Source organism: Perognathus longimembris, chromosome 2 (assembly GCF_023159225.1).
Source record: "Perognathus longimembris pacificus isolate PPM17 chromosome 2, ASM2315922v1, whole genome shotgun sequence".
Lineage (NCBI taxonomy): Eukaryota > Metazoa > Chordata > Mammalia > Rodentia > Heteromyidae > Perognathus > Perognathus longimembris.
This window is the reverse complement of record NC_063162.1, coordinates 138615497-138634184: the sequence shown is the minus strand read 5'-3', so window position 1 is coordinate 138634184 and position 18688 is coordinate 138615497. Positions and strand designations below refer to the sequence as shown.

The 18688-nt window shown below is 40.4% G+C and overlaps 1 protein-coding gene and 1 long non-coding RNA gene across 2 annotated transcripts in view; one reads left to right on the top strand and one right to left on the bottom strand.

Moving 5' to 3' along the window:
* The first annotated feature begins 208 nt into the window (after positions 1-208).
* Chchd3 (coiled-coil-helix-coiled-coil-helix domain containing 3) overlaps positions 209-18688 on the top strand; it is a 270667-nt gene continuing 252187 nt past the window's right edge. Inside the window, exons 1-2 of the mRNA XM_048340244.1 lie at positions 209-455; positions 9716-9803. Coding sequence (XP_048196201.1) covers positions 375-455; positions 9716-9803 — 169 coding nt within the window. The 5' untranslated portion in view covers positions 209-374. The remainder of the gene's footprint in view (positions 456-9715; positions 9804-18688) is intronic.
* Positions 12920-13614, bottom strand: LOC125347156. Its single transcript, XR_007210115.1, has 2 exons — positions 13161-13614; positions 12920-13008 (listed from the first exon to the last, which is right to left on the bottom strand). It is a non-coding gene; the product is annotated as an uncharacterized LOC125347156 (long non-coding RNA).

Here is an 18688-nt window from a genome sequence, read left to right as displayed (position 1 = left end):
AAAGGAGACTGTCCCGGAGCCCATTGCGCCAGACCCAGACTACAATTCCCACTACCCTCAGGGGCTCCGGAAACCCTGTCAATCACCACTTGTTGCCATAGCATCCGGGTCCCAAAGACCCAATCAGAGCATCCTAACCTGGGGGAGGCGGGACCTTCTCCTTTTCAACCACTCCGAGGTGTTTTAGCGATGGCATGTGACCGGAGGAGGCGGGAAGCCCAGGGCCCGCGCCGTCTCCTTGCTTCTCGGGGTCGTCGACTTGCCCCCGCAGGGCGGAGGAAGTGTCCCCGGCGGTTCCACGCGCGGGTGTGCGCGCGGGATCCTAGCTGCTCCAGTGCGTCCTCGCCGAGACCGCGGGGACCGAAGTAGGAGCCATGGGCGGGGCCGCCAGCACCCGCCGGGTCACCTTCGAGGCGGACGAGAACGAGAACATCACGGTGGTGAAGGGCATCCGGGTGAGTTTTTGGGGGGTGGGGGTGGGGGTGGATGGGGGGCCAGCCCTCGGATGGACCCCCCTCCCCCAGCGCCCCGACGTTCCCCGGACCCGGCCGACCCTCTGTCACCCATCCCGGGCCTTTGCTGGGTCGGTCCCCCCCACCGTCCTAGGCTTTGGGCGTGGGGGCGGGGTGGGGAAGAATTCTGGAGTTTCCAAACTTGGAGCGTTCACTCCGAGAGACGGGTCTCGGTGGTGCGCCGAGTGCCAGGCGGGGTTCTGGGGCGCGCAGGGTGGGGTGCCGGGGGGCGGGGGGTGGGACTTGGAGCTGCCAGGAGCGCACGCATGCTGGAGTCTCCACAGATCACTAGTTGCAGGGCACTCTTGGACACCCCCCCTCCTTCCCACCCACCGCCTGCCATCCCCTTGCCGGCCGTGGAATGGGTTTTTGCCTTAACGCTTTCCGTGTTCAAGACCCAGACCCTGCTTTTCACTGTCCCAGTGCCTGCCCAGGGTGAATGAAGTCAGGATCAAGGGCCTTCATTTACCCTGTGTCATTGAATGCTCTCCGGATACCACCTCTTCCCCCCTGCACTTGCGTGTGTGTACACACACACACTCACACAGACACGCACACACGCTCTTTTCTGGCCCACCTGGCTGGCTGACTTCTAGCTTCTTCACTTTCACCTGATATCTCGTTTTTTCCCCAGGCTCTTCCCGTTGGACTAGGCCCCAGGTGCTACACAGGCCTCTCCTCTGCCAGCTTGAATAGGGGTTGACTTAGGAGTGCAGCTCTTCAGGCTAGTTGAAGTTACAGTTCTGACTGTGACACATTGTAGAGAATAACTATATACCTTCTGTGCGTGTACTTTATACATAAACTGGAAACTTGATTTTTTTTCTCCTCTAGGGTGTCAGCGTACCATACAGGTTCTCCCCGCTGCACCTGAATTTGGAGCTGCACATTTTTTGGAAGTTTGATGTCTGAACCTAGTAAACAAAGCTTTATGACTTCAGAGAAAGTTTTATAACTACATTTTTTTCCCCCTCCTCTGTTACTACACAGCCAGTGTTGGTAAATGTGTAAACTATTTGCAGCCTTTGTTATTAGGAAATAAAAGTTTTCCAATATTTAAAGTGTTTACAAACTTTTTCTTCTGAAATTGTTATCTTGGAAAGAATTTATTAAAGTATTCTTTATAGAAACTCAAGACTGTTGAACTCAATTTTTGGTCTATGACCAACATTTATTTCTCTGTCGTATTCACAAACCACAGGACTATATTTTGTGCTAAAATAACAGACTTTACATGCTTTGGTATATTGTGGTTTAATTGGTACTCCTTGGAGTAAAATGAAAATTATTATAAGCTCTTAAATTTTATGCAGAGATTAAAAGGTGTTGCCTTCCCCACTGGAAGGTGTAAAGGCTTAAAAAAGAAAAAAAAAAGGAGGCTTGGGTGAGATATTGGTTAGAACGTATAAATCCATGTTCTCATGCTCTAGTCTGGTGATGACAGCAACTTAATTATAAGAAATTTTTGACCCCAGCACAGAGATTTATGCCAAGTACTACACAAGGGTGAGTAGAGTAAGCAGGGCAATAAGGATACATAATGACTAAAATGGTAACTAATTTTCAAGAAGACTTTCTTATTCTTTTTAAGAAAAGAAACTGTGTCCTTTAACCAAACACTGTGATAGAAACTTTTATTCCCCCCCCCCCTTGTACATACATTTTATCCACATTGTTACTATTTTAAGCTTTCATTTTTCCCTTTTTTATATATACATTTTATCTGGTAAACCCCTCTGTCATTTTGGCTGTGTGCTTTTCTTCACCTAGGCTACCCTTGCACTCTGCTTTGCTTCAAATCCCTTTCCAAGCATGGTTTACAGCCTCCCTGACTGTTGTGTTTCTCCTCTGAAAAATGGTGGAGCTGAGAACATCTCTCAAGTCTTTGGTCTTTTTTTTCCAGTTCTGAACAGTGAGCCCAGTGACACCATAACTTTTGTGTAGCCACACTCAACGTAGTGAAGTTTCCTCTAAAAATGTCATGTTATTGAGTTGTGAATACTAGAGGTCATTAAGATTTCCTGAAGGTCATGGTCAAAAGAATGTTAACTTGAACTTAGGTAGACCTTCAGTTCTAACCTTAGAATTTAGTCTGTGATCTTCAACAGATTGCTTTTCTGATGAGACATTTTTATCTGTAAAGGGGAATATCATTTACTTCCTTTGATTGGTTAGAGTAAGAAGATGATGAAAGGTATATAAAGCATCTGATAATTCATAGATTTTTAAATAAAAGGCAGCCATTTCTAGGGTTCCTTTCACCTCTGAAATCCGTAGGATTCTTTGAAAAATGACTCATGTACAAAACGTGTGTGATTTGGAACCAAACCGACCTGAGTTTGGAACAAAGCTGTACTTTTCAGTAGCTGTGTAACTCTTTCAGTGGTGTTTCTAATTTAGTGTATCGGAGTGCTGCACCTTGGTGAGAACCTGACACGTATGTAAGTATATGTATGGCAGCATTTACACTTAATCGGTAGCACCTACTAGAGCTGTTCGGTAGAATGGATGCATACACCTACGTGGCAACTTAGAATTCACCTAACAGGGTTTGGATGGGGAGAGGGGAGGGGAATCTTAGGTGCTGCACCATTGCCTGTGGGAATTTTGTCTAGGTCCTTCCTTCCTTCCTTCCTTCCTTCCTTCCTTCCTTCCTTCCTTCCTTCCTTCCTTCCTTCCTTTCTTTTCCTTCCTTCCTTTTTTTTTGTAGATATCTTTTAGCTAATCTTTATATTTTTCTTGGCTTGAAATAATCATCGTATTTCTCCTTGCAGCCCGGGAACAGCATTCTCAGCATGTAAGCAAGGCATAGTTTAAATCTCAGTTGATTAAGACAGTACTGATGAGGCCTGAGGTTCAGTATTAAATTGCAAAGTTCTGTTTGAAGAAAAATTTCCAACTTTGATCAATTTTCTAACATTTATGCCATCAGTTCTAAGAAACCAGATTTGTACCAACAATTCAATAGTCACTGCTGGAAAACTAATTCTGTTTCATTAAGAATACTAGTCCCATAAAAAAAAAAAAAGAATACTAGTCCTTCCCACCCTCCCTCCCTCCCTCCCTTCCTCCCTCCCTCCTTCCCTTCCTCCTCTCCCCTTCCCTCTTTTCTTCCTCCTTCCTGCCATCCCTCCTTTACTCCCTCCATTTCTTCCTTCCTTTTTGATTTTTGCAATACTGGTGTTCCTGCTGGCTTGGCTGGTGCTCTGCTATTTGACCTGCACCTCCAGTTCTGCTCTTTGCTGGTTATTTTGGAGATAAATGTTTCTGCTCAGTTTCAAAACCTCAGCCTCCTGAGGAATTAGGTTTATAGGCTTGAGCCATTGATGCTCGGCTTCATCTTTGTTATGTAGAAAGAATATCATTTAGTGAGCAACATAAAACCTCCAGTAACTAGATCAAGATTATTATTAAATCATGTTTTTCTTATAGAAGTCCTTAACAGGTAGCAACTAATGAACCTGTTTTCAGTTTTAAGCTTAAAGATAGGCTTTTCACCTGTCAGGTCCTATTTCCATGATATTTACAGGGTTAAAAATTCTTTTGTCCCCCCTTCCATGTTTGTTTGTTGGCTTATTTATTTAGTTACTTTTTTGGCATTTCATGACAGGGTTTTTCTGTGTAGTCTGGGCTGGCCTCAAACTCCTGCCTCCATCTCCTGAGTTGTGAGGGTTACAGATATGCTGTACCACACTTGGTGTAGATGCACCTGATTTCAACTTCAAATCTCAAGTCATTCCTAGGTTGGCTGAAAGGTTTGTTTTCCTCTCGAAAGTCTACGATTAATTTCTAGTGATAGAAAGACGGAACATTTTTATTACTCCCATTACATGTGCTTAATAGGATTTTCATGACCACCTGCTGTGTCTGCTTGGAAGGTAGACTTAGCACCCAATCTCACAAGTTTATCTTAAACATCAAAGCTGTGAGTGAACTCTTCTAGAGTAAATGTCAACTTCACTGAGTCTCGTTTTCAAAGTACTACTTATCGTGGTTTCCAGGCATAGATGGATCTCTGCATCTGGCCTTGAAGTTGCAAGTTAAAATTCACAGGAACCAATGTGGCTGGATGAATACTTACATGGGAGGTATTGGCAGTTATAAGCTCCTTAAAGAAGGAATTACTCAATGTGGGGTGTTAAGGAAGAGTCTGGAGAAAATAGTAAAGACTACAGAGTCATTCTGTCAGTTGCTGTGAGTTGTAGAAGTAATTCACTTAACTGATGGATGATTGGACTCTTTTAACTTTAGATTCTGTGAATCTCTGGAGCATGCTACCCTCTTAAGCTTTGACAATCTAGGAAAGACAGAGGTTCATGTTTTATCTGCTAATAACAAGTGCAAAGGAACACTGTGACAAACTGTAAACATAAGCTATGAATTATTTCATAATTATGTATCTGTATTCGTTCTCCACAGCACTCTATGTCCTTAAGTTTATGGGAGTAATTTCTTCCAAATAATAATGGCAGTTTTGGGAGCCTATTGCTTTAAAAAAAAATTTTAAACTAGAATTGGGGCTTGTATTCAGAGCCTCATGCTCGTGCTTAATAGGATTGCTTGGCTGTCTTGCTCACAACTGGCCCTCTATCACTTGAGCTACATCTGTCATTGGTGTTCTTCTGGCTAACTGGAGATGGGACCTTGGAGACTTTCCTGCCCAATCTGGATTCAAATCATGATTCTCTAGGTCTCAGCTTCCTGAGTAGCTAGGATTATAGGTGTGAGCCACTGGTGCCCGTCTAGAGCCTGTTTCTTACAAAAATAATTGAAAAGGAAGCCTATATTGACATTCCTATGCAGAAGAAAGATCAAGGGATGAAAATGAGTCTGAGTTCTTTAATCAACTTGTTAAGACATATCTAGAAGATTGGAGAACTTGTTGGGCTGGCGTTCTGGTTTGTTTCTTATCTCATGGTTCCTGGCTTCTCCTCTGAGAAGAGCAACTTAAAAAAGTTTCTTTTCCTTTTACTCTGTCCTTTATTTATGTTTGTGCTTCTCATCCAGTCTTCTGTCTCTGAGAAAATACTGGATTCAGCACCTGGGGATGGTCTCTTTGTGCTAAGTTTGAATGAGACCAAAGTGGGTGGGAAGAGAGGAATGGGAAGACTGGAAGATCACACAAAGATCACCTCTCCTCATAGTATAACTGTGGTTGTTAACTTCAAACGCACAGAACTTTGTGAGTCTTAAGCTCTGGACTCTGCCCCAAGCAATGCAGTGTAAGTCCACAGTTGAAGAATGAATCCATGGACTATGCAGTTTATGGGCCTCTGATTGTAATTCTTCTCATCTGTGTGTGTGTGTGGGGGGGGGGGGTTATTTCACTGTTAATATTGATAATTTTTATAAATTACATTTGTTATTTGTCTTGATGTAGGATCCAGAGAGGTGGCTGGAAAGCAGGTGTCATAGATGTGGGAAAAAGGCTTTTGTGAAAGAAGTGCCCTATTTAAGGAGAAATGTGTTTTGCTGGCAAAGTTGCCTCTTACTGGAGGCTGCTTATCCAGCTCTTGAGTGTTGACATCCCTTACTACCCCTGTATGGGTTTATTTTTGTTATACCGAGGAGCTGTTCTGCAGTTATAGATTGTGTTTATCACCCTGATTACTGTTAGTTCTCTAAATGTTGTCAGCTGCCCCCTGAGTAAGTGTCCTCTGTTCCCAGTGGAGATCAGGGGTGCATGCAGGTCTGAACTTACTACTGCCAGTGAAGATCAGCTCAGCTCAGACAGCATAGACTTCCAGTACAAATGATAGCACAGAATCACTGCTGTCTTGGATCAGAATTGCATTCATACTGGGGAAAGGTAAGAATGCTCAAAGCCAGAGTTGTATCTGAGGGCTGCCATTACCACTGGTGTTCTGCAGGGCCTGAGGATTTAGTTGTGGTATTATGGTAAGAACAAAAGGTTGACTACTGGTAAGACAGACTACCCCCCCTCCCACTTTTTTTTTTTTTTTGGTGCCAGTCTTAGGGCTTGAATTCAAGGCTTTATATGCTTAAGGATAGCACTATACCACTTTGGGCTTTTTGCCATTTCTGATCTTTTGGTAGTTAATTGAAGATAAGTGTCTCATGGATTTTTCTGCCCAGGCTGGATTTGAACCTCCATCCTGAGATCTCAGCCTCCTGAGTAGCTAGGATTACAGGTGTAAACATGGACACATGGCCTTTTAAAATTTTTAAAAATATTTTTTGGTGCCAATACTGAGGCATGAATGACACCTCAGTTTTCCCACACATGTTTGATGCTCTGCCACTTGAGCCATACCTGTCCTTCCAGATTTGGGCTAGTTAATTGGAGCTAAGTCTCCCAGAAAGCACTCAACTCTAGATGTGGCTCCAGCTTTATCTCCAGCCCTTCTGTGATATATTTATGTTGTAGTTCCTTTGGGATACCTGCATCCTTAGGGATGTGCAGATAAATTTACCGAACTACATCTAACTACTGGCTGTGAAATGTTTTGATTGATACTCAAAAGTGACACTAAAATTCTAGTGCATCAGAGAAGTCACAAAATCAGGTGAGAAATTGAGAAAACATTTTAGTGACATTTTAGGTTGAAGGAGACAGTCCATGTTTTTCACTCAAAGAGGATGGCATCTTCCATACCCTCACCAGGACTTACATAGCTGCTGCCAGCCGTAGCTGTAGGCCAAGTCCTTGCACTCCATGATCAGAGGACAGAGTACACGCTCAGGCTCAGGTGGTGAGGATGAACCCAGAAGAAATAAAAATTAGTGAAAGTCCCCATGGCTACAGCTGTGTAATAACGGCACCAAATACTGTGCAGCCAATTATACTGGATGGTGCATGAACTGTAGCTCTCATTATTCCTCGAGGTGAGTATTTTCATTTTTTGAATGAGAGACGTGAGGTCACTTCTCTGGGGTTCTATGGTTAGTAGGTAGACAGGCTTTTCCATCTATTCTGGGCCAGCTCTCATTTCCCCCACTCTGAAGGGGTAATGTTTTCGAGGCTACATTAGGGACTGAAAGGACTTTTCATAGCAGAAGTAGATAATAGTAAGGTGTGGGTTTTGAGAAATAAAGTGGCATTAGGATGTGGCCTGTGTTTAGAACAGGTGGAGGTTTATAGCTAACTTGATTTATAGCTGACTTCCTAATTAAGTAGAATACATTTTTAATGTTGGAATTCTTTGATTTTTGACTTGAAATCTAAAATTTAAACAAAATTAAATAACTTTATAAAAAGTAGATAGTAAACCAAGGGGCTGCTGGGGTGGCCCAAGTGGCCTTGTTGAGTACCTGCTTAGCAAACATGAGGGCCTGGGTTCAAAACTCAGGATTACTTAAAAAAAAAGGAATCATTGGCTTTATATAAACAATTGGCTCTATATACCAGCTTTATGCATTTACATATACATATATGGATATGTAATAGTACAGTATACGATATGGTATATTGATAACATGTTTAGATAATATACAGTATATTTCTAGAGTTGTCTTTTCCGGCCATTCCATCTAAGTAGAATCATAGGGGTAGGTATGGTGGTGCACACCTGTAGTCCCCAGGAGTCAGGAGATGAAGGTAGGAGGATGGTGAGTTTGAGGCCTATACTACATAGGGAGACCTAGTCTCAAAATGCATAAACAAAAACTAAGAAAAAAGAATCATACAGAATGTAATCTTTTTGTATTTGGCTATTTCCATTTAGTTTATTTCTAGGCGCATCCTTTTTATTGCTTGTATTAGAATTGCATTCCTCTTTACTGCTGAACTATATTCTGATGTAAATAAATGCTTGATAGATGTTTGTTTCCATTCTTGCTATTATGAATGATACTGCCTTGAACACCCTGAGCAAATCTTCATGTGGACATATGCTTAATAGCTTCTTAAATGGTCCTTTAGCCTCCTTCAAGGGCTCTTCTTCTGTTCTTATCCCTCTCCAATCTGTTCTCTCTCTTGTAGCCTGAGTGATCTTCGTGAAATGTAAATCTGGTCATCATCCTGTTAAAATCCTTCAGTAGTGTTCATTGTCCCCATGAAACTGGCTCAAGCACTTTACAGAGTTTACTAAGAGTTTGAATTCTGAACTGGAATACCTTCCCTTTACATTTTCTCTCTCACTATGGCCCCACTTCAGTTTTTTAAATTAATTAATTAATTCATTCATTTGTGCACTTTCTTTGTTGTTTAACAATTCCTTCTATTAATCAGGCTTCTTGAATCTCAGGGATATTCAATAGGGCAGCTAAATCCTTGCTTTCATGAAACTTTCTAGTGTGAAAGACAGGACAGAGGACAAGAAATCAGGTACGGGTATGTACTATAAGGAAAGTACATAACCATTGGTATAGTAGTAACTGGGGTGGATGACTGAAATCTCTAGGTCTCTGTGCGCCTCAAAGCTCCCAGCCTGCTGCCAGCTTCTCCCTTTGGATCTTCATTTAGATGTCTAATGGTGGCATCAATCCTCATCAATTCTTCATGTGGTTTCTTTGTTTGGGAACATTTTCTTCCTAACCTCTGTAAGAAGTCTTCTTTGATCCTCTGCTCCCGCCTCGTACCACACAGCTCCACTCCTTCATACCACACAGCTCCACTGGCAGTGCTGCCCATGATGCTTCTGTAGACTTGCGTCACAGGCTTCCAGCCTGAAGCACCCTTAGCTTGTGTTGTATTTAAATGCCCAACCGTTGTCTATTTATTCCACTTTAAGCAATGTGATCATCTTGAATTCATGTCTAGCTTAGTTCCTGGCCCAGAGTTAGTGCCTAATAAAATCTGTTGAAGGATTGATCTATATATGCCTAGTCCTCAACAAAAGGAAGGGAGAAAGAAGGGGACACTTAGGGACTGACAAAAAGGAAGGAGCTAAGGGCTGTTAGCACAAAAATAAATTAGTTGGGCTAAGGGAGAAAAGTTGGAGGAGTTCTTATGGCTCATATTTTTTTCTGAAAGTAAAATTTACCACACAGCATAAAACAAGAAGAGCAAGATGTAATGAGCAATTAGCAGTGCATTAGAGGAAATAAAGGAGTGGGGCTGCAGGGTGTGTCTTAAAATTTTAAAACCATTCTTACTTGCTTCTACTTTTATAGCTGTTTGAGTTTGCCTGATTCCTGAAGGCCATTGTTTTGTACATATTGATTGAGTGACTTGGATGTTATTGTACTATTTTTCCTTTTTGTTCTTTTAGCATTGATTTCATTTTAATGTTGCTTTGCAGCTTTCGGAAAATGTGATTGATCGAATGAAAGACTCTTCTCCACCTGGCCCGAAGCCTCGGCGGTATTCTGGTATTTATGGTACATCAGGTATTGCAGCATTTTAATTTTGTTTGTTTTTTTAATTGAAAAATTATAAGTGCAACTAAATTTATATCAGTTCAAGGAAAAAAAAACAAGTAAAAGAAAGTACAAATACATTCAAGTAAGTTCCACTGCTCCCTGTCATTTGTTATTTAGATGGCCAGCTTTTATAGGAAATGTTAGACATGAATCTCAGGATTTCTTTCATTCATTCATTCATTTTTGGTGGTACAGTGGTTTGATTTCAAGGCCTAGCTCTTGCTAGACCAGCTTTCTATCACTGGAACCATGCCTCCAGTCCTTTTTGCATTAGTAATTTTTTGAATAAGGACTTAACACCAAGGTTGTTCTGGGCTGTGATCCTCTATTTATGCTTCGTACTGTATATGGAATGATTGGTGCTTGCCACCAAAAGTGGGGCATAGGCCCCACTTTTGTCGGTTGAGATGGGGAGTCTCTTAAATGTTTTACCTGGGCTGGCCTCGAACTGTGATCTGTTCAATTGCAGCCTTCCAATTATCTAGGATAATGGGTGAGAGCCTGGCTTGAGGGTTTCTTTTAAAATATTTAACACTGCTTTCAAATAGTCTCTGGAAATTTTTATTCCTCAGCTGACTCCTGAACTCTCTTAGGCTTTGAAAGGCTACATGGTACTATTTTTGTGTAAAAGAATAGGAATAATGGAATTTTAGGAGTAAATATATAACAATTGAACTTAGAAAATACCGATAGTTACTAAATGCTGCTCCTCCTCATCCTCCCCTTCTCTTTTCTCTTCTCTTTCTTGTGCAAGTTCTGGGGCTTGAATTGAGGCCTCATTTCTTGCTTGGCTCTCCTACTCAAAGCTGATGTGTACTACCACTTGAACCATGCCTGTAGCCAGGGGTTCTGCTGGTTAATTAGAGATGGAGTCTTGTAAACTTTTCTAACTGGCCTGGCTAATTAGCTAGGATTACAGATGTAAGCCCATGGCATCTGGCCTGGTTTTATTTTCTAGTAAATTTAAGTTAAAAAAGATATATTATAGTCAATCCTAGTCTGAGAAAATATTGTGTTAAATGGAATGTGTAGAGAATCAGTATTCATCAGGTGGTCTTGCTGGATAAGAAAGAGGTAGACTAAGTACTATTTCCCTTCACTGTACTCTCTCCTATGGCCTATGCATCTGTTCATCCAATAAACATTTACCTAGTACCTGCCATGTGTCTAATAGTATTCTTGATAATGCCTAGGGAAATAATTGGGATTATTAGTTTTGGGCTGAGAATTTTCTGTGTTTATTTGAAAAGGGGAAAATATGGCATTAGATTTTGAAATCAAAAGAGATAAAAGCTGCCAACATGCCATTTATTTGGAGGTTGTGACCCCCCCTTTTTAAAAATTAGTTTACTTTATTGTTATTATAGAGGTGTTGTACAGAGGTGATGTACAGATTACATGTGTTAGGTAATGAGTACATTTCCTTTCACACAACGTCTTCTGTTCCCTCGCTTTCTTCCAGTCTCTCCCTCCCGTCTCTATTCACAAATTGTGTAGTTCACTCTCACCGGTGTCCAGTGAGTTACACTGTGGCACTTTTTCACCCTTTTCCCCTTGAGTTCTGTACCCTTTCCCCAACCTTCCCGAAGATATATGCTTGACTACACCATGCATAAGGAAAAGAAGACAGAATCATCAAAAAATAAAATATATTATATAAAAAATAAAAACATAAAAAAGAAAAAATTAAAAGACAAAAGAGATCTCTTGCTTCTATATCTTGGAGTTTGTGTGTGTGTATGTATATTCACATATATATAATTTTTTTCTTTTAATACACATATATACACAAAATTACATATATAACTTTATGTTAATATCAAGATGCATGTAGGCATTGTGCCTTTGTATTTCTATCTTCTTATGATCTCACTGTGTGAATATCTAGAATCCTGTATAATTTATCATATTTCATTGTGCTTTGGATCTAACTTCCGCAAATCTGAGAGAACCTGCACCATTTGTTTCTCTGAGCTTGGCTTACCTCACTTGAGATGATTTGTTCTATCTAGTTCCATCCATTTCCCTACAAATGAAATTGTTGTATTCTTTCTAATGGCTGTGTAAAATTCGATTGTGCGTAAGTACATTTTTTGGATCCACTCATCAATTGTGGGGCATCTGGGCTGTTTCCATATCTTGGCTATTGTGAATAGTGTGACATTGAACATGGATATACAGATGTCTTTATTATATCCTGGCTCATGTTCAGGGTAGATGCCTAGGAGTGGTATGCCTGGGTTGTAGTTTGTTTAGTTTTTTAGAAATCTCCATACTGCTGTCCAGAGTGGTTGTACTAGTTAGCGTTCCCACCAGCAGCGCAGTAGGGTTCCTTTTCCCTCCACATCTCTGCCAGCATTTGTTGTCTTTCAAATTCACAGTGTTGCCCAATCTAATCAGGGTAAGATGGAACCTCAGGGTTGTTTTGATTTTCATTTATTTTATGGCCAGGAATGATGAGCATTTCCTCATGTGTTTATTTGCCATTCTTACCTCTTCTTCTGAGAAGTCTCTCCTTAGCTCCCTTGTCCATTTAATGATTAGTTTATTAGATTTGGGAGGGGTTGCTTCTTGAGCTTCTTGTATATATATTAGATATTGGACCTTTGTCTGAAATATTGCTGGTAAAGATCTTCTCCCAGTCTGTTGGCTGTCTTTGTAGTTTAGTAACTATGCCTTAGCTGTGCAGAAATCTTTTATTTTGATGTAGTCCCACTTGTCAAGTCTCTCTGCTATCTATTGTGCCCTTGGGACTCTTTTCAAGAAGTTTCTGCCTTTATCTGTAAGTTCTGATGTTTTTCTTCCTCTCCCTTGCAGTAGTTCCAAAGTTTTGGGTTTGATTATAAGTTATTTGATCCACTTTGACTTGATAGTAGTGCATGGTGACAAACAGGGAGTTACTGCATATAGATGCCCAGTTTTCCCAACACCAATTATTGAAGAGGCTATTTTTCCTCACTGTATATCTTTATCTCCTTTATCAAATATCAGATAACTGTAAGTGTTTTATTTTATTTCTGGGTCTTCTAATCTGTTCCATTGATATTTGGGTCTATTTTTGTGACAGTACCAGGCTGTTTTCGTTAATATAGCTCTGTAGTAGAGCTTGAGGTCTGGTATTGTGATACCACCTACACTGGTTTCTTAGGAATGCTTTAGCTATTCTAGTGACCTCATTTTTTTTCTGAATAATTACTTATTTATTGTCAAAATGATGAACAGAGGGGTTACAGTTCCATATGTAAGGCAGTGGGTACATTTCTTGTACAATGTGTTACCTCCTCCCTCATTTCCCCCCTCCCCCTCCCCCTTTCCCTCTGTGACCTCCTTTTTGATGATTAAATTGGTAAATGTGAATTGAACTTATGTTCAGAGTAGGGCATGCCAACATGAATTGGAAGCAGTTATTGTTCATTCAAAATGTGTGGTTTAGTAGGAGAGTTGTGAAAGTTCAGGGTTAATTGACATTAGGTAGCAAGTGAGCATAACTCCAACTTAGCCTACATTCCATAAAACCATTTTCTTCCTCCTCAGTCTCTATTCTCCTCTTTATCCTTCCCCAGAAAGGGCACAGGTAGATCTCCAAATTGGCTATGCCTTTTTTTTTTTCCTTATGCATAGCAAGCCATTAGTTAATCTTATGAACTCCATCTGTGAAATGGGTTTGAATGTATGCATTCAGGTCCAGTCCAGATAACCACCATCTCTTATTGCTTCTGTACAATCTTCCTAACTGGCCTCCCACCCCCTACTGTACTGTGTACACAGAGGCTCTCACAGTTTCCATTTATTTTTTAGAAAACAGTTGATAGATGTCATGTCCATGCCTCAGAGCTGTTTCCCCTGGCCTCGATGAGGCACCATGACTAGCTCTTTTCTGCCTCTCCAATATCATGCCATCAGTTACCATTGCCTGCCACCCTTCTTCCCACCCATGGTAGCTGTTATTCTCACCAGAAGATAAGCTCAGAGGCTTTCATCCCTTTGTTCCTGGCCTGTTTGTTCCCAAATGTTATCCTAGGGTAGTACTGGCTTCTGAGTGAGTGCTGATTATTAAGTGTTCCTTGAATTAATTTGGAACCGATCTCATTATACCTTTAAAAAGTGACTACTTTTGATTATTCTGGAACATAATTCTATAAATTTAAGTTACAGTTGAATATTTACTTTTTAAGTAATTAAGCTTTTCAAGCTATGTTGAGTGGACACAATAGACAGACCTATGACCTGTCCTTTCAAAGAGTTTAGAGATTTGGGGCAGATAGAACTAAATATAGAATAATAAGACTATGAGGGACATAGAGACAGTATGAAACAAATCCTAAAAGATACTGAAATTGTAAGTATTTTGGTTTAAGCATATGTTTTGATACATGAGTATTTTTGAAATTAAAGTTTCTGAATGGTTCTAGGTAGATATATTTATTATTTGCTACCACTACCTACTGTGCTAATAAAGTTTGGATGGTTAAATATGACAGATAACAAATAATGTTTATTATGTGGTAGTTTTCTGCTACATTCTTTATATACCCCCTATCCGATTGTACTCTCATAGTCCTGAGAAAGAGCTATTACTAACCCATCTTGAGACTTGCAATGATCATTTTGATTCAAGTCTACATAGATTGTGAGCAATGGAAGCAACAGATGTGTTTAAGTCCATGCGGCTCCATAGTAAGTGTTGTTAACCACTGTTATGTTATAACTTGCAGAAACTAGTTGGAAGGAAGGGGGAGCCTGGTAGAGATGCTCTCCTTTTTTTTTTTTTTTTTTTTTTACCAAGAACCTTCTGTGTTTAGGGACTTGTTGGTTCATCTGGCTTTTTCCCATATTAACTACCTTGCAAAAGACAAAGTGTTTTCCTTCCTAAGGATGGCCTTTTAAATTGCCCCTTTGAGTGTAGGTGTCGGTCAGCAGCCTTGCTCGTGGTGTGTATGGTCTGCAGAGTGGGACACCAGTGGCATGAGAAGCTCTGGCTTTGTTGAAACCATCTTTGCCAAGTCCATTTGGCATGACTGATGGACTCTGGTCCATGGGCAGCAACCACCAGCCTGGGCACCAAAAGACTTTAGAAAGCCACATTGGAATGTGTAATGTGGGAATTAACGTAGACCTCTTCTCTCAGAATGGGCAGTCACTAGTTACTACAAGTGACCTAAAAGTTAGCTGAAACGAAATAAAATAAAAATGCAACTATCTCGGTTGCATTGGCCACATTTCATGCTCATTAATTGCATATGGATAGTGCCTCCTACCCTATTGGACAGAGCAGGTGCGTTTCTGTCACTGCAGAGGGCTCTGTTGAACAACTCTTGTCTTCTGTACAGCAGTGCTTGGCACTGTGGGCCTCATCAGGTACTTTTGATGATGTGACTGAGGTTATGAGCTAGATGGCTTTGGATGTTGCCACGTTTGTGACCCTTACCAGTGCTTCAGGACTAGCAATAAATGGAAGCTTCTGGGGACATTTTAAGATGTAGTATCTGTACTTCAGTCTTTGGCCCAGTTTCCCAGCTTGCATATTAAGGAGCAAACTGACTTCTTATATCTGAAGTAGCTGTATCACTTACATAACCCATGTTTCATGCAGATGCTTTTTTTTTCTGTCTGTACCAAGGTATGAAAAAGACTGCAAGGCTGGAGGACAGTGCCATGCCTTTCGCCTATTTTAACCTAAGCCGAGAAAGGAACTAAAACTGATGTGCTGTTTTGAAAGTATCTTGCCTTTCAGTTAAGAATGCAATTATACTTGTACAAATTAGCAGAGCTCTGTTCTTAGAATTGAAAAGATAGGTTGGTAAAAGTAGAAAACTTCTCTTTTGTCTCATTTGGGTTTTTACTTGGTACTCATTTGTTTTTTTTATGATTTATAACTTAGATGTGTGGCAAAATATTTTTTCACATCTACAAAAAATATATGGATAAAAACTGTCACCAGGCTTTTCTACATTTTTCAGTGTGAAGTAAATTTTGTATTAAATGAAACTTGGAATTTTTTTTTTTTTTTTTTTTTTTGGCCAGTCCTGAGCCTTGGACTCAGGGGCTGAGCACTGTCCCTGGCTTCCTTTTTTTGCTCAAGGCTAGCACTCTGCCACTTGAGCCACAGCGCCACTTCTGGCGGTTTTCTGTATATGTGGTGCTGGGGAATCGAACCCAGGGCCTCGAGTATACGAGGCAAGCTCTCTTGCCACTAGGCCATATCCCCAGCCCTGGAATTTTTAATATTTATTAAAATGCTTTCTTTCTCCCAGGACTCTTATTCATAGCAGCTGTAGGCTATTCATAGGTGTGAATATAGGGCAATGTAGTTGAAGGACTGAAGTCTTTAGGATTTCTGAATATAGGAACTAAGTTGTGTCATATATATATATATATAGTTTTGAGAGTATAATTTATACTCTTAAGAAAGTAAGTTTCTTTGAAGACTACTGAAACTATGGTTTTTTTTTTTTTTGCTAAACCTTGAACCAGATCAATGAATCGTTGCAATAAGTATTTGCATGTAAAGCTGCTTGGGCAAAATAATATACTGTGTGACACGCCACAGATTATAATGTCACTTTAATAAATGAATGTGCTCTTTAAGAACTTAAATTGTATGCTGGCTGCTTAGACTCTCTGCTGAATTATCTCAGACTATATAGGTTTGCTCTTTCAGCAGATAATTTTTTTCTTAGGCTGAAATAGGGATGCCATTGTATATAGTATGGGATTTACCTTTTTATTAACATTTTGCCTTTTTTGATTTTAAAGATCAATGTTGAGGACTGATGTTTTCCTTTTTCACCCTGATCTTTTTTCTTGCTTATAGTGATAATAGAATACTCAAAACTGTCCCAAATCAATATGAAAAAAATTAGACAGGAAGTGGGATTAGCAGGCTATTTGTTGATTTCCTAAACCACTAACAACCAGATGGAAATGACAAATCTTGAAAAGTGGACAAATGAACTCGCTTTTATTATTATCCTCACTCTGCAAGTTCCTCTGCAAATTTCTTGTCATTGTGAAAAATAAGAAAGATTTGCCGATTTGTGTTAAGTATATCACCGCGATCACTAAGAATTTGGCAGCCTTAACAAATTGCAGGAAACCAATTTGAGCAGGAAATAGCACAGCCCAAATGAAACAGCCAATTTAAGGAAAAAGATTCATCTATATGTTCTATGTATTTTTCTCCCAGAATCTGGTTTTCCTAGTTATTTTTAAACAGCTCTTTAAGGCTCATTTAGACATGGCACTGTGGGGAAGAGTTCAGAGTAAATAAGGTATACCTATTCCTTTGACTGGAGTTTTACCATCTGAAGGGAGGTGTAATAGGTAGGTTTCCAACTCCTAATGTGTAAGACTTTGTTGATACCCTTATCTCAATTCTGCACTTTTTTTGTATAATGGGAAATTTGCCTATAGGTTCTAAAGTTATTCAATCTGATCCTAGTCAGTATATTCTAGTCTTTAAACAGTCCATATATAATGGGTGGTTAAAGAACTCACTTGGTTAGTTCCATCTATCAACAAGTTTTGGCATCATAGTGATCTGTGACTCTGGTTAGCCATCAGTTTGGTCAAATCATGTTCAATATTAGTGTGTAGTGAATGAATACTAACATAGTACCTTTCACTTGCTCTGTTAACATTTTTGATTAAAAGAATAAATATGTAAGTGGAACATGTGCCAAGAGGTCTGGAAGGTGATCTAGGAATTAAAAAAGGGGAGCTTCTCCTGCCGGTGTAGGAAATGCACTTGAACCTAACCGGTAGGATAAGGGGCTCTGAAGGGTGCTGGCATTCCCAGTAGAGTTATAGACACTAGTTCAGATGAAGGGTTCTTGGGATCAAATGGATGGGTAGGTTGAGGAAAGCTAAGGAGTTTAATTTTTACCATATAGGCCCCAAGCAGCTACTGAGCACTTCCCTTCAGTTTTAGCATACAAGGTGACAAAGTTGCATTAGTACCTTCTTCAAACATACCAAAATATTGATAGACTTTTTATGTGTATGTGTGTGTGTGTGTGTGTGTGTGTGTGTGTGTGTGTGTGTGTGTGTGCTCTTCCTAGAGCTTGAACTCAGGGCCTGGGTGCTATCTCTGAGCTCTTGTACTCAAGGCTAATGCCCTACCACTTGAACCACAGCTGCATTTCCAGCTTTTTGGTGGTGAGTTGGAGGTAATAGTCTCATGGACGTTTCTTCCCTGGCTGGGCTTCAAACCATGATCCTCAGATCTCAACCCCCTGAGTGGCTAGGATTACAGGCATGAGCTGCTAGCGTCTGGTTTCATTCATAAAATTTTTATGGATAAAAATGAAGTTCTGATTTTCTCTGATATTTTTATATTCAATGAAGAAGTTGAGCAGTAAGAATATGTGTGTTCTACTGTAGCACAATAAAGTCAGTTTTCCCTTCCCTTTCCTTCTGTTCCCTTCCTTTCCCTTCCTTCTTCCCTCCTCTCCCCTCCCTTCTCCTCTCTTCCTTCCTCTTCCCTTCCTTTCCCACTTCTTCTCTCCTTTCCCCTCTCCTCCCCCCCTTCTTCCCTTCACTCCTTTTCTTTCCTTTCTTGTCTAAGATTCAGACTGGAACTGGGAATAGAACTTGGTACTGATGCTTTTGCTCATTGGTTAGTGCTCTACTAACTGAGCCACGCCTCCAATTCCAACCTTCACTTTAAAATGACAAAAATAATCAGCCCTGTAAACACTTTTAGTTCTGCTTAATTTTCCTCATAGCAAAACAAACATAGAACATGGGTTGAGGCAGTATGACAGTATAGGGTGTAACAGATGAGTCTGAGCAGGGAAAGTGAGAGTTGACTGGGTGATGGAAGGATAATGTAAGGATAAGTTGAGAAATAG